Consider the following 16,628-nt stretch of genomic DNA (forward strand, 5'->3'; position numbering starts at 1 on the left):
GAAAAGCGTGAGGGAAGGTACAATTGATTTATACGAATCGTGATTTCTGAACTAGAGGAGGGAGATATCCAGCAGGACAGTGATTCGTGAGAAGGGTGCATATATTATATATATAGGTATATATATTTGAGAGATTATATATTATATAGCTGGACGATCGGACCTGATAAGCTTAAAGGTGTGGAGGGGGTGAGGAAGTTCGAAATCTAAACGGTAAAATTGAAATTCATGAATATTTTATCGGTTCGGTGCCGGCCGTTGTGTCCGGGGTGTGGAGGTTCAACTGCTCCCGCGCCGACGTTTAACCCTCCACCACCACATGAGTGTGGATCGTAGGTATGTGTATTATATGGTCTCGTGCTTTGTGTTATCCCACACACAATTTGACGTCCATGGCCGGTCCGCTATGACAAATTATCACTTGTTCGTTTGAGTTTTTCTGGTTTCCGTGTATTTCACATTGTTTACAAAACCATAGTCAAATTATTAAAATTTGTGTAGATACTTTACACACATCAAAAGTTCTTCTGATTCCAACTCCTCTCCCAATATTCTTTAAAATTACACCATTTTATTACAGCACATGCTTGTATATTTGTTCTTTCGCTAAGTTTCATAACTAAAAGTATCGAGTGCCATAGCTTGTAGAATTTTTGATAAGGCTCACTAATGGATAAAACACATAGATAGGTACCTAGGGATCTAGTAGCTTGGAGAATTCGTAAATGTAATTACTTCATTCGTTTTGAAAACAAACAATGCAATGGTTTTAATTACAAACAAAACGATGTTATTTAATTAGAATTTTCAAAAAAAAAGCAATCAATGTATTATACACAAAATATATATTTACATAATTATATATATATATAAAGATAAACATATAATGGCAAGAAATCGTATAATTTTTCGTGTAAGACCCCTTTTTTCCGATCGATTCTGTTATTATTTTCCATTTGTATCAGACAGGTATTGAGATTGGACTTATGTTAGTTGTGTATTAGTTAGTTAAAACTTTTTTAGTTGGTCATTTTGGTTTTTTTAATTAAATTTTAGTCATTTACGTTTTGACGATTACATTCAACAAAATTAATCAATTTTTATGTTTAGGGTCTTGAGCGTTGTATACTCTTATAACGCACCTACCCTTTACGCTGCGGAGATGATGGTGAAAAAAGTAAAAATCTGTTATGATAAAAATTATTGTTGATTGCTAATAAGTTGAGTAATAATAACTATACATTATATAATTGTATAAAATCTGTGTTATCTGTTTATGGATAATATATGAATACGGTAATACATGATACAGACATTATATAATCGGCTAAATTATTTATCAGTTAAATATTTTATTTAAACAGAAAAATCAAATTATTAAAAATATCCCCTAGAAACATAACGTTATACACCCGGCGTGTATTATTAGTGATTAATAAATTATGAACTTTTCTATTAAAGATCGTTTCGTATCAAATTATTCATATTGGATAATATTAACGAGGGCGTCAACCTTTTGAGGTCAAATGTAATAATATATTTTACATTTTTTAGGCTTCTATAATAGGTATATTATAGGATATATAATATATTAAATATATTACAAAATAAAATTACGAGATTTTTTTTCGATATTCATAAAATTTAATTTTATGCGCAACATAATAAAACGCTGAAAATATATTACATTATCTAATTCTTTTTAACTAAAATGAATTATTAATGATTATAAGTTAATGTTTTAATATACATAAAATAATAAGTACTTAGTACATACAATATAAATTGCACTATATATATATATTTATAATTTAATTGGTAAGCTAATAGATATTTAAAGTCATTTTTAATAACTATAATAATATCATAATATTATATACAAATATACATAGAAAATACAATCAATATCTAAAAAATGTTAATATACTTAGATATATTATAATAACTATTAATTAATCTAGGGAGTTAGCCGCATGCCCACACAACATAGGGGATGATTAATTTACTTGTTTTTAGTCAAAAAGGTTACCTCCCTTCAGTTAAGCTATTATAATATTTGCGATGAAACTACGCTATTTGCGGTCAAGAAATGTACATTTAATATGTAAATAAATATAAAGTTAAATAAATCTGTGGTATATACATTTTACACTTATATGTGATTATTTTTATTTTTAGTTTACCAATAATCTGAATTGAGTCCTATTCTGCCAACTAATTAAACAATTAAAACAAAACATGTAAACATCTATTTCGGGAAATATACACTTATATAGGTACCCATAATTATAATATAATCCAAAATATGATAATTTTTGTACAATTAGTAATTATTATTAAATTACAAACATTAACTTATTAAATTAAAACAAAGTTAAATTGAAAGAACAATCTAACGGAGTGCAAGTTAGTATCGGTATTATTGTAATATATATATATATATATATATATATTATATTATATATTTTGTGTTATAATAATTTTTATCCTGTACAATTTTAACAAGCATGAGTTTCAATAAAACTCGTACGCGTCATTTGCAAAATCGAAACAAATTTTCCATCCCACAACAAATACAATTGTTATTGTAATAATGATTTCGAACAAAAGTAGAATACTATTCTCGTTTTTTCAACGAGAAAACTCGTAAAAACTAAATGAATACAAATGCTTTATTAATAATATAAATTATTTTTACGTGGCGCTGTGTGTTTGTGTATTCGTGTTTGCTGTGTATAAATATTTACTCATCATTTGGTCGAACCAGTACCAATTTTTTTTACGTAATATTTATGTATGTGTAGTTCGTTATCGAAAACGTCACGCGCCACCGAATTAGCCAATAAATTAGTCAGATTTCGATTCGATTAACATCCACCACCGGCCGCAGGCAAACGTCAAAAGCTCGAAGTTTATAATAATAATAATTTCTGACGCAATACGATTTGCAACACGAAATTTTGGCCACGTAATTCGGTATTTGGGACAGATGCTTTATACGGTAGCCGAAATAAATTGTACGATGCAATGACATTCGTGGCGATTAAATATTTAAAACTATTTAGCGCGAGATCAAAAGAATCCATTAGATCAGTGATTTTTTGTTAAAACCGCAATTATTTAACTGATTTGAATAAGTGTATTGTTTGATACGAACGAGTCATTTCATAATAAATTTTATAGAAATTATGGCCCAAAACAGATATTAAAAAGAGACAGTTGGTATTACAGACAATTTGAACGGGACTTTTCAACTACCTACCAATAATTATTATTATATAGGTGTCTACTCTGCAAAAAATAGTGATTTTTTACTTAAAATTTTTTTTTTCTTACCGCGGCCCAATGTAACTTTTGTCACAGTGATACTATTATTGCCGTCGTCGTCTCGAAACGTAATACGCAGGTACGAACCTTTATGATATATTATAATAATATTTTAAGAGGTGGGCAAGCACGCAACGAGTGCGATCGATCGGGCCCGTGAATTATGGGCGTCTATCTATAATAATAATAATAATAATAATAGTTCAGCTACCCTGCCCCGCGGCTGACGGCGTGGAAAGATTTTAATTTTTCAGACTGCTTTTGTTTGACTTACGGGTCTCCGGAGACTCGTAACTTACGGATTCTGTCGGCCATGCGTACACGTCGTACGACGATATACGCGTATGTGCATATTATATATATATTCATCGTACACAAACACACGCGCACTACACGGCGCAACGAGCCTTATAGCACCTATTATAGGTGCTACCCAAGGTAACCTACCTACCTACTAATTTATTCTTTTAGCCTTCTCATCTATATTTTCCTCGACGACGCATTGTCGGCTCTGTTTTTTTTTTGTTGTTGCTTTTTTCACTTAATCTTCCAAATAAAATATTAACTCGAAAAATATTAATTTTTCCATCGTTTCAACGAACGAAACAAATTTCCGTCCGCATAATATCCTATCATACATAATATTATGTTACTGCAAGTGTATAAAATCCTAATTTTTGTCTAGTTTTTATAATATAATTTTTGAGTTTAATACTCATATAAATAAATAAAAATAAATTAATAGCTAAATTATGTATGTATAAATAATGAATACAAAATAAATTCCATTGCATAAAACGTGGATACCTACTTAGGTTGCTAGACGTAGTTTTATATGATACACCAGACGAATGTTAGTATGCAATTATGTTTCAAATAGATAGATTTTATCAAAAACAAAAGAACGGATAAAAATAATAGTCACTTGGGATTCTAATTTTTGTACAGAACATCAATAAAATGTACCTATCCGAAAAAAATATCATTTGACGAGTCGACGGAAACGGGATAAGAAAAGAAAAGAGAAAATGTAACGCGTTCCATGCGGGAAGTTCTATTTATTTAGTTACAATTGTGTATTTTCGATATCTGTATGTACGTGCTGTACATAATAAATCGAGGATAAGTTGAATGAAATCGAATAACAACACGACTGAGCTAAGAAGACGTTTGAAAAATATAAGACATTTTAAATCGCAAATATAGATTTATATATATATAAAAAAAAAAAAACCATCAACTCGCTGACTCAAAGAGATATAATAATAAAAAAAAAAATAATCAATTCAGTTGTTTCCGGAGCTATGGAAAAGTTAGGTATGTCATAAAATATGCATGGGTGTAATAGAACCGCGTCCTTGTTATATTCTCGTTAAATTCCATGTATGCAATTAAAATATTAATAATAACAATAAATTAAACATGATTTAATAAAAAGAATAGCCAAATAACTTTTTTTTACAACTTTATTCAATAAGTTGGATTATTATTTATTTGTTTTTTACACTGTGTATATTCTATATAATTTATAGAGTTGTGAATTTATAAATAAAAAAAAAATTGTATTTTGCTATTATTATTATATATTAGTCTATAATGAGTCGTGGAAAAAAACGTATACATTTTCAATGCTGCGCGGCTTTCTACAACCAAACGAATAATCCAAAACGCTTTAATATAAATTTTAAGTATAATATGTGGTTTTTACTACGTCGTAAACGATCGGTTTGGTGGCAGGCACTAACTGTAGTAAAGCATTTGGCTATGTTTTAATATAATATGTGTATTATTAGGTTGGTCACAATATGGTATATACGAGTATAATACCATAACGGTAGAACGGCAAGCCGCAAACTGTGGCGTATCTGTATAATATTATGTATACCCGTCACAATATCATTTTCAAATACCCAAAGGTTTATCTAATAGGGTCAGTCAAAAACTGCGTAATAATTAGGCGTATAATTTTTTCAATGAAACTAACTATTTCTTTCAGCAGACGTTGTTTAGAAAACTAAAAATCTATTTAGTAGCCATTGTTCTTGTTATAAGTGTTTAAATTTAAATAGCTTAAATTTTGACAAAACTCAATAAGATAACAAAAACGTGTAAAAATTATTTAGTATATAAAAATGTGAGTGATTTTGATTTTAAACTTGAAGATTTTTCATAAGCTTTTCTTACTTGAATTAAAAAAAAAAAAAGTAGTTTAACGTATAAAACCTATTTATGATGGGCTATATTTTATACATTAGACCTATTTACACCGTCTTATGGAACGTCAATAATAACTTATATGGCAATAACACTCAATAGTTAGTAATAATAATAATTTAAAATATGTTTATTGTAGAATGTTTGTATGTTATGATAATTAATAAAATGTTTTGGCAAAAAATGCACTCAACTCAGCTTATTACTACTTTATTCAGTAAATAAATAACAAAATATTCTTGGAAATAAATACTAACACACCGTTTTCGATTAGAATATCGTTTTTCGTACTCAATGATTTAGCATTTAATTCTAATATATTTATTTTATATAGTAATTTTCTTAAAATAGGTATATTTTAAACTTAACCTAACTTTTTTTTGACATTACAGAATACAAAATTGCACTTGTCATTAAACGAGGTAAAAGAACAAAATATCATTCGATTTCTGATAAAAAAAAAAAGGAGAAGATTCGTTATAATAAACTTACATGATATATACATTATTATGATAGGTACACGTTCGATACATGATATTATTTTACTGCACGCGTAGGACATGCAAATTATACAAAAAGCAAAAACAATGCGCTTTCGTATACGGATTGGATTACGTTAGGTTACTTTTCTTTAATTTTTAATTTAAATTCACTTTGAATTCATCCAATATATGCGTGTAGGTCGTAGCAGTGTGTTGTAAGTAAAAAATATAATACATACAATAGATGGTGAATATGTTCTATAAAACCAGATTTTCAAATGAACAGAAAAACCGAGAAAACACATTAATGAGAAAAATGATATATTGGTTTTCGCCTTGTCGCCGGGGACATCGAACGGTGTGTGTCGTATTTCTTATATTCACACCATATTATTACGAATGTGACTATAATAATGTATCATATCGTATTATTATAAATCATCATATTATAAAAATATGCATATTATACCTACACATTAAGTCTTGGGCGATGTGTGTGTGTGTGTGTGTGTGGGTATAATTTGTACATAAATTGTAATTCGTTATTTTCAATTCCCGGAATTACCGTAATATTCATACACGCACGTGTATATTATTATATTACATCAGCGTATAATAGGTATGTTTATTATATTCGTACATGGCACGTAATACGTATAATAACAATAATAAGATAACGATATGACATACCCGTTTATATTTGTTTGTTACATCTGTTAACCGGATTTTTTTATTTATATATTATACGTAAATACATGTGCATAGTGCAAACTATCGGCCGCCTTCGCCGCCTCTCTCTTTCACTTTCTCACAGTTTTCTTTTTTCGTTTTTTTTTTTTTGGTTAGCGTGAAAGGTTGGCATTTCCCTCAGAGCCTCTTTTATCGTTGGCGACGTGGAAAGGAAACGCCGCACGTCTAGTGGAAAAGACCCGGTGGTTATACGGATATAATATTGTGGCGGATAAGTTTACACTCCTCGGCACGGAAGAGTACATAATATACCTACCTACTATTTAATATGTATATTGTATAAAAGAAAGAAAAAAAAATCACCAACAAAGTGGCCGTTTCCGGCACACGCGACGCGCGACCAAAACACATCGACTCCGCCTCGACCCTCACACCCACCTACCACGCGCACGAAAGTTCAAACCGTCCACCAATAATTGTCGGTTTTCACGTTCCTATTGCGGTTTACCAGGAAAACAACACGTAAATGGACTTTGTATAAAATTATTATTATTATGGTCACTTATGAAGCCTGATCGACTTGCATAATAATAATAATAACAACTGCAACGACCGATTGTTCTGTGTATACCTATTTTTAAATTTAAAATTTAAATTAAATTAAATTAAAGTTCATCCTACGTAAAAATCAATGTTATTCTATTAAAAATTACCAGAAAACTTTTTTTTATATGTATCTCATAACTCACTTACAAACTTATAATAACGATATTATAATAAATGATACAATATTTACGATCACGCGGCGGTATGGATAGGCAACAAAACGGCATTTTTCTACTGCTGATTATAATAATATTTAGGCCCTGGATTTCATCAATGCAAAGGGTATTATTTTTATGTAATCTAGGACAATGCATTCTAAGTATATAATTCTTTTCATGTACTTTGTGTAACCTAGCAGATACTTCAAAGGCAAAACATTTAATTTGCATTTTTTCATTTATGTTACATTTTTTAGCATTCACAGATAATATTATTAATTTTCGTGCATTTATTAAAATTCTATATTCACGAGCTTTTAGTGTAAATTAAGATATTCAAAATATAATGAAAAAACTGTTTTAATAATATTTGCTTTAATAAGTTTTTGATATTTTTCACTCATATCAAATTAGTACTATTTATGAGTGGAATAACATCTTTATGTATCTCCAGCGTTTATCAGATTACACGGATTTAATCAAATAACAAGTCAGTTGGAGATACATTGCGAGCACGTTTATTTCCAGTAGAATGTTCGTTTATTATTGTGCGTTAACAAGCCATTTTTATATTTTTAGATACTACTTTTTGATAGTTTTTTAGGAAATTTAAATCCTGACCAATTAATAATATTATATTATTGTACATTACGCAGTTTTTAAATGTTGTAATGACACTGTGGCGTATTCGATTACAGCCGCCGGTACAAGCGAGTTTTACGGACTTCACGTTAAGTTTAGATAGCCGCTCACGTTCTATACCGTCGTCACTTTACGGTGCTCGGTTGGATATGTACTATATATTATATTATAGTGAGCGTTTTAGTTTGGACGTCGCGGGTGGCATTTACCATGGGTAGTGTGGGGTAGAGGGAGGGGTCGAAAACCGACAAGAGTTGTAATTACACTCGTATATACGGGATATAATGAAATACACATACACACACTTACACACTATATATAGATATAAGTAGTTATCTCGTTCGGTCGTTTATCATTCGACTCAGAATGAATTAAAATTCACACAAACACGCGCACACGCACACGCACACGCACACGCACACATACACACAACAGACATCGGCGCGAGGACAGAACTCGACGTATATTATTGCGTATTGTCTATCGCGTCTGGAAGACGACCCTTCGCGAAACCGCTCGTCGAGAGCTGCCCCGTCGAGGGTTACTGCAATGACAGTGACGACACGGTTCCGGAGAGATGCTGTGCGTGACGACAAGACGCGTGTTGTACTTTCTGACAAATTGATGGCGAGGGCGAGTATAATGTATAATAATACATTATATTGAGCAAATTTCTATGCCGTGATCGTGGTCGTCAGTTAGGTTAGGTGTTGGTGAGCTCGCCATGCCTTCGACCTTTGTCGCGTTGTCAAAAGACTCTTAATAGTACACTGAAAACACGCGTCCGGTAGACAGCCCTTGAGTAAAAAAGCATAATTATTATCGTACGGTTTATATAATCGTATGCACATACATCAGTTGTCTACCTGTTTTGTTTAATATTGCATACTGCCTTCTTTAATATTAAAAACTAGCATTGTTGTTTTATGTACATATTTACCAATTTTAATGTTTTTTCACGCTTTAATATAATATTATAGTTAAACACGATAATTATTAAAATAATAAATTATAATACGTCATGATTTAAACCGAAATTCATTATAACAAACTTAATATTTTCAATTTAGTTTTTGATTTTTTAGTTAACTTAAATAGGTATATAATACATACAATCATAATATTATAGCTAATTTGAAATAAGTGTATTGTTAAAAGCGTACATATAAAATAGTACGTTCTTTTAATATTACTATTGTAACTGTAATAATTATAAAAGTATATAAATAGTGTATATATATAAAAATATCATAAGGCTATTATCAATTATTCATTTTTTTTACTGAAGAATATTGAAAGTGCACGTAAAAGATATTTTATAAACATTGTCCACATTCCATAAGCGTAATTGAAACGCACACATACACACAATCCCTAAAAGGAAAAAACAATTTTTATTTGATGTATATTACGTATATTGGTACCTACCAATAACGAAAAAGCACCTTTTATTTGTACATATAATAATATAATACACTTAGTCATGGCGAAAACTGCAGAGGTGTACCAATATATATATATATATATATATATATTATACATAGGTTAATCTAACATGGTTGGAAAATCCCTAGTTATTTAGTAAAAATCAAAGCGTGTGCAACATATATTTAATTTATTTTCAGAGTAACTGAAAACTGTAACAGTAAACACACATAATATTTTTGTATATAATAATATATAGCATTATGTTATATTATTATAATAATATCAATGATACCGGCGTTCATATTACGTCTGTCATTATTTTTTTCGTCGTGCCAATTTTTTTTTTTTTAAACTATATGTTATGTTATTATAATAATTAACAATTTAAATATAATGGCTTTGCTTTATGAATTACAATTATTAACAACTGAAAAGTTTCAATACTACACACTGAGTTTTTAGTCGTGTGCTTGTATTTATATAGGATATGAACGATGAAAACAAACTTAAGCCCCTAGAAAATTGATTTTCAAACAATGATATAGAAGCACATGCACTGTATTATTATAACTGAATAATATAATATTGTATATATATATATATATATATATATATTTATACGATATACTCGACTTAAAATAAGACCTGCAGGTGATATTTGCGATTCACGGAATTAATTATTTTTATTCCCCCTCCGGAATAAACGCGCACACACACACACACATTGAAGTATAACTATGGATCTACTACCATGCAAAATGCAATATATATACATATATAATACGTGTATATAAAAACTTCAACTAGATGCAATGTTCCGCACAAACAATACTTTATATATTAATATATAGGTTTGGTACGTCATGAGAAACTGAACGAGCATTACACTGTCCGTATTTAAAACAATAGATGCATTGTTATCACCGTGTATATAATTAATAATTTTGATTAGACACCAAAGACCAAAACATACCGATTTTAGGTTACATCAAGAAGACCTTTTCGTTAATTCAAAATTGTTTTATATGGAAAAATAATTCCTACATTAAAATAATAAAATATTTAACGATATCATCAACTATTATCATAATTAGGTATCAATGCGAGTATTGTATTTGAAAACGAGTTTAGGTACAAAATATGTGCAATACGCGAATGGTTTATTGGGTCTATGCCAAAATAGTGAAAGTATGATAGCAAAGTAAATAATCGTTAAGACAAGAATGTTAAATTCAAACAAGATAATAGCCTAATTATTTTTATATAAAAATAAATAATATAATTATATGTACTTAATACTACAATTTTGAAAGATGCTATATAATATTATGACCAGAATTATAATTATTAAATAACAATGTTTTAATAATGTTTTTAAACATAAAATATTAAAAATGTTCAACTATAATGGGTTGATTTGAGAACTTAACTAATTATTTCCTATTAGGCTTCAACTATTTGCAAACTTTTTCCATACGTATAATACGTCCAATATTTATCCATTGAGTGGTTTGTACTAGGTTCACGGAGACCGTCTTTGATTAAATTATTCAAGCCATATTATAATTCCTCGCATTGTTTAGATTTATTTAAACAATAATTGCATTATGTATAGAATGTATATTGCGTATTGCGCAACTCACTGCCATTACTTTTGCTATTTTGAACGGATATTTAATTTATTTTATGAAATGTAATATGCCCCGTTTGTTTGTATATTATATTAATTCGACGCTACCACTAATGATTTTAATCAATGATCAATAATATTCGCAGTATGCTATAGCCTATAATCATGTCTAATTAATATAATGTACGTTTAAAAATAATGGATTTTATGTGTTTTTCTTTTTCGTGTAAAAAAAAAAAAAAAAATGATAGAAATACCTAAAATATCTTATAATACGAATTTATCAATGGAAATAGAAATAAAATATATAATATAATTTATACTTGTTAAAAATTCGTATAGCGTATTATATAACTATTTATGTATACATATATATTAGGTATAAAAAAGCGAATGATAATCAATCGTCAGAAAAGAAAAATTGAACTTTTTGCATACACATAAACGCGTTATTATGCTTGAGTGTATACCTTTATATTTTATTCGTTACGACGCTACATAAAAACGTAATAAATAAAAGGAAAGTCATTTACACGGGATACGTTTTTTTTGGTTTTTAGTTATTTTTCGCGAGACGAAGGATTTGTTGATGCGTAGGTAGTTTTAGCCTCATGTTACAACAGTAACTGTTTTTAATTGCATACAATACGAGGAATTTAAAATAAATATAACAAAATAAAATAAATTACGTAATCATTAGAAAAAGTATAACAGAACGTTATAAACAACGTGATTTAGACCATACAGACATCCCGATGAACACTATTCCGTCAGCACTATAAAACATTATTGGCAGTCAATAATGAATAAAATATATATTTTGCATGACTTTTTATTTTCCCGTGTCCAAACAATATATTATGATATTATATTCAGCGCCTACGACGATTAAGGGTATAGTTTTTAATTTTTTACAATTTGAGAGTTAATTAATTTATATCAAAATACCAACGGTAGTTTGAACTGTTCTAAGGGATGGGATCCAGAGTAATTGGATCTTCCTTTCACCCAAGTCAAAATATAATTTGATGACAAATAAGTGTTGATACTTTTATAAATTAATGTAAAAACAGTTTCGTCTTTTTGTATGTATACGAATGGAGAAGCATATTGAGTATCAATAACGTACCGTGTAAATGTTGAAACGTTGTTGTAAAATTCGAATTTACGAATTATAAGATAGATTATCCCTGTGAAAATTTTGAAAATCTACCACTGTTAAATGCGTTTTATTTATATTCTAATCGTTCTATGGTGTAATGGAAATATTGTAATGCAAGATTCACATGCAGATGATATACGAATTTTAGATCTCATTGTTTAATATATTTGTTGTGAGTCGTAACTGTATAATTAGATTAGCTGCATTTTGTTATGTATAAACATATGGTTTACTTACACTGCTGCAGATTATTATATTCCTATATTTTCGATAGTCTACGTCGTCGTCGTATGGCTCTTTTACTAATAGTTGCTACACATTCTTAATTCCAGTGCGGAAACTGTTTAATATTATAATTATGTGCAATTTTTATGATTTAAGTTTTACAGTTGTTTTATTTTTGTTTTTGTATCCAACAGGTGGTAAGAAACCATGTGCCCAGCGGACGCCGGCACAGTCACCTCCGACCACATAAACTTTACCCGTTCAGCTGGACTTCGGCTGACAACAACAACTGTCTAGATTGTTGACGAGGAAGTCACGCCAAGCTCGGTGGACTTGAACGACTTAAAACTACAACTATATGGTAGACATGTGTGCAACTTCGACGTCACGGGAGCACCATCGAATGATCAAAATCGTCCGTCTCGCCGTTGCGGTCGCTGTGATCACGTCTTGCTGTACCTTTCGAGGTGAGTACCACCTCTCAACTAATAGTCATTTATTTGTAGTGCTTAATAATTTAATATTATATTGGACAACTCACGTACAAAAATTAATCTAAACATTCTAAACTAAGCGTACACTCGAATTTTTATAAAGTCATATTATATTATTATAGGCTATAGATAGGTTGTGAGGATGTGGGTGTTGTGACTAAGTTAAATTTTGTGTAATGTAAGTTTTTCTTTTAAGAATGGTTAATAGATAACAAATTAAATAATGTAAAATAGATAAATATAAATACTTATAATGAATTTATTACTTAGACATTACAATGATCTGTATACCACACTACCGCAGTGGTATAATATACGCAGACAAGTAAAACACCATGTGGCAATGGGCAGATTAATTATACAAGAAACTAGCCTAAGTAACAAATAAATTTGTTTATTATTTGGTAAAACAAATTGAAATTCGTTATTTTTTTTTCGACTAATGTCACCAATTATAGTGATATACATTATATTTTAATAATCCAAAATTGGCAATATACTCCAATGTTTTATATGTTAAACGTAACCATATATGTATATTATTGTTGAAATTTAAACAAATACTTTATCTAATAACCATTTTATGATTACTGATTACAATTAATATTAGATTAACATACTTATAACACTGTTTTCTAGTATATATATTTTTTTAATTTTGATTTTTGTGACTTTTAGTTTGTATGATCTATATTTCCTGGTCTTTTAAATGTTATTATATAAACGATTTATACTGTATTCGATAAATTATGGGGCTAAATGTGGGCTCATAATTCATGTTACGCTTCGGAAAGTTATAGTAAATCATACAATCGGTTACACGCGAGAGCCCAAATTCACATGGCTCTACAACACACACACGCGCATTACGGGTATACCACAAATTGAATGTGTAGTGTATACGCATATATTTCACTTATCACTAACCATCAACCGTTTACTTGCATGTGGACACTGCTCGTGTTCTCGTTGTCCGGACTATCGAATTTATACTCTCGTTGTATACGGAAATGGTATAAATATACAAATACAATAATATTGTTATTGTAGTAGTAATTACACTTGCGGCTACAAAACTACTTATACTCGCATACTACACAATGATAATGGCGTAACACACTTGTCGCTGTGTTTATTTCGCGAGGTAAGCAATGCGCATTACGATAACATACATAATATTAAAGCTGTGCGCATTGTGTTCGTCGTCATCGAACCGCGACAGTCGCGCGCGTACAGTAATTAAAATGTCGCCTTTATAATACATCACGCCGATAAAGCGCCCCTCGCCGGCTCAAAAAACAAAAACGATTTAACGCCGACTAATAATATATTTTATATATTTATATACCACTGGTGTCCATTATTATTATGACCAATTATATGCAGTTTATGGATGACGTAAAACTATTGTAACGCCGCGAGATCATGAGCAGATACTATTGAACAACTAAGTTAATAAACTTGTATCGTTAAAGTTCATCGGCGAAATTAACAGACGAGTTTATTGTTTTGTTATATATATTATACAAATTAATTTAGCTTTTGACTTAGCCAACATATTTTCTAGAGACTTTCAACATATAAAAATATAGAATATAATTTTTATATAAGTATTTAGCGATTAGTTAACTAGTTACAAATTATATGTTTTAAGGTTTAGATGAGTTAAATAGTAGATAAATATTTTATGTGGTATCTCTGTATGGCTCTTTCAAACATCTAAACTTCAAATACTTATAAATTTTTAGTTAACTGACTAGGTATATTAGTTTGAAATTATGTTTTAATACTCTCATGACATCCACTAAAAGGTATTCAGTTTTAGAATATTAAATTAATAACACATAATAATATTATATTTATTGAAAAATTAAAAATTATAACGATCGAAAATTTAAAAAAAAAGTATATTCTATTTTATTTAATGACGAGTCTTTACTGTTAAAAGAATAAACCTTTATGTATATTATTATTATACGCGTATTATCGCCGAACACAACTACAAGTGAATATTGTTCCTCGTACGTATGTACTCAAGAGTTGTACACGTGACTACGTGAGTATAATATAATGATATCGTAGGTATTCGTCGTTTAATGATCTCCAACATAATATTATACTCGTGTTATATAAATATAACACTGACCATAGTAGTCCATGCATTCATTTAATTTGAATAACAACGACATATGCATAATATTGTACAACGAGTAGAGGAAAAGAGTATGTCAAATTTAATACAAGTCTTTATATTGTTATTATTATACGTCCTGTAGTTTTTATCGTATTATTTTTTTTTTCAGAAAATTGTTTTCGATATTTCTACTGTACACATCTATCAATTTTTAAGCGAGAGAGTATTGGCAATACAAAAAAACCGAAATTCGTGGTTTATTTATAAGTTTATATACGTATAACGATTAATGAATCTTTTGACACGTTTTTCCGTAGTATAGTAACCTAATATTATAGCAAATAGACGGTAAAACAGAGCATTACTTATAGATTGGTAATAATTAAGGTATAGAAAACCGACGCACTACGTATGTATGAATATGAAATGACCCAAAATAAAAATGTGTATTATGTGGTAATATTATATTATACAACAACGATTAATTTGACTATGTAATACTTATACTTACTACTGATAGTAACTCCAATGGCGATTTCTCTTCGACTTATAAGTTTCATCAAAATTGTAGTTTTAAAAATAATTGTACGTATTTTTTTTAGTAATGGAGGATTAAGAATAAAAATAATTGAATGACTAAATTAGATATTATAAAAAAAAAATCGCTGTTATATCGTTTTAACAATCTGTTATAACAGAATTTTTAAATTTAACAAAATATGAATTAAATTGGAAAATGCGCAAATTATTTCGTTGTTATGAGCGCCTATATCAGAAAAAATATGGTGATAATCGGCTTGGCAAATTGTGCAAAATTAAAATCAATATCTGCCAAATTTCAATGTCAACGTGAACGTCACCTTAAAATAGACTCGGCCTGCACGGCCCGCAGTATATTATATGTGCAGCAGTGTTCTCTTCAATGAGTTTGTCGTGGGTTTGTTACGACCACCATGTTTACGCACTCGGTGGCTTAATATTCATTACATAATATACGTATTTATAATATTATGTGTACGCCCGTGGACGAGGGGTTTGCTGATAGACACGCATAAAACGGTTAAAAACAAAATTAACGATAAAATAACAGAAAAAAAGACTGTAAAATGTTTCTTTTTTTTTTTTATACTATTGTGCTGCATAACGGACGGTAATAAAAAGGAGCTTAAGTTTTAATTGGTAAGCTAGACGGACGGAACTTTTTAACGACGGCCGAGGCGGGGGGAAGAGGTGCACAAGAAAGAGAAAAAAATAATTTTATATACCTATGCACAAAACCCGGGCGAGTCATAAACGCAATTTTTGCACAGCATAGTGTCCGTGGTCGGTACGGGGAGGGTTCGGGGTGACAACACACACGGTTGGGGGTCCATGCCCCGATTAACCGTACATATACCGTTTAAACGGTTTCGTGCTGTTCGGTAATTACCGACGGC

The 16,628-nt window shown here is 29.8% G+C and overlaps 1 protein-coding gene across 4 annotated transcripts in view; it reads left to right on the forward strand.

The window, feature by feature from the left end:
* Positions 1-16,628, forward strand: part of LOC132931695 (lachesin-like) — a 183,588-nt gene that overhangs the window by 54,029 nt on the left and 112,931 nt on the right. For all 4 annotated transcript variants that reach the window (XM_060997633.1, XM_060997636.1, XM_060997635.1 and 1 more), the window contains one exon: positions 12,759-13,031. In XM_060997633.1, coding sequence (XP_060853616.1) covers positions 12,923-13,031 — 109 coding nt within the window. In that variant the 5' untranslated portion in view covers positions 12,759-12,922. The remainder of the gene's footprint in view (positions 1-12,758; positions 13,032-16,628) is intronic.

The sequence above is a fragment of the Rhopalosiphum padi genome, chromosome 1 (genome assembly GCF_020882245.1).
Source record: "Rhopalosiphum padi isolate XX-2018 chromosome 1, ASM2088224v1, whole genome shotgun sequence".
Lineage (NCBI taxonomy): Eukaryota > Metazoa > Arthropoda > Insecta > Hemiptera > Aphididae > Rhopalosiphum > Rhopalosiphum padi.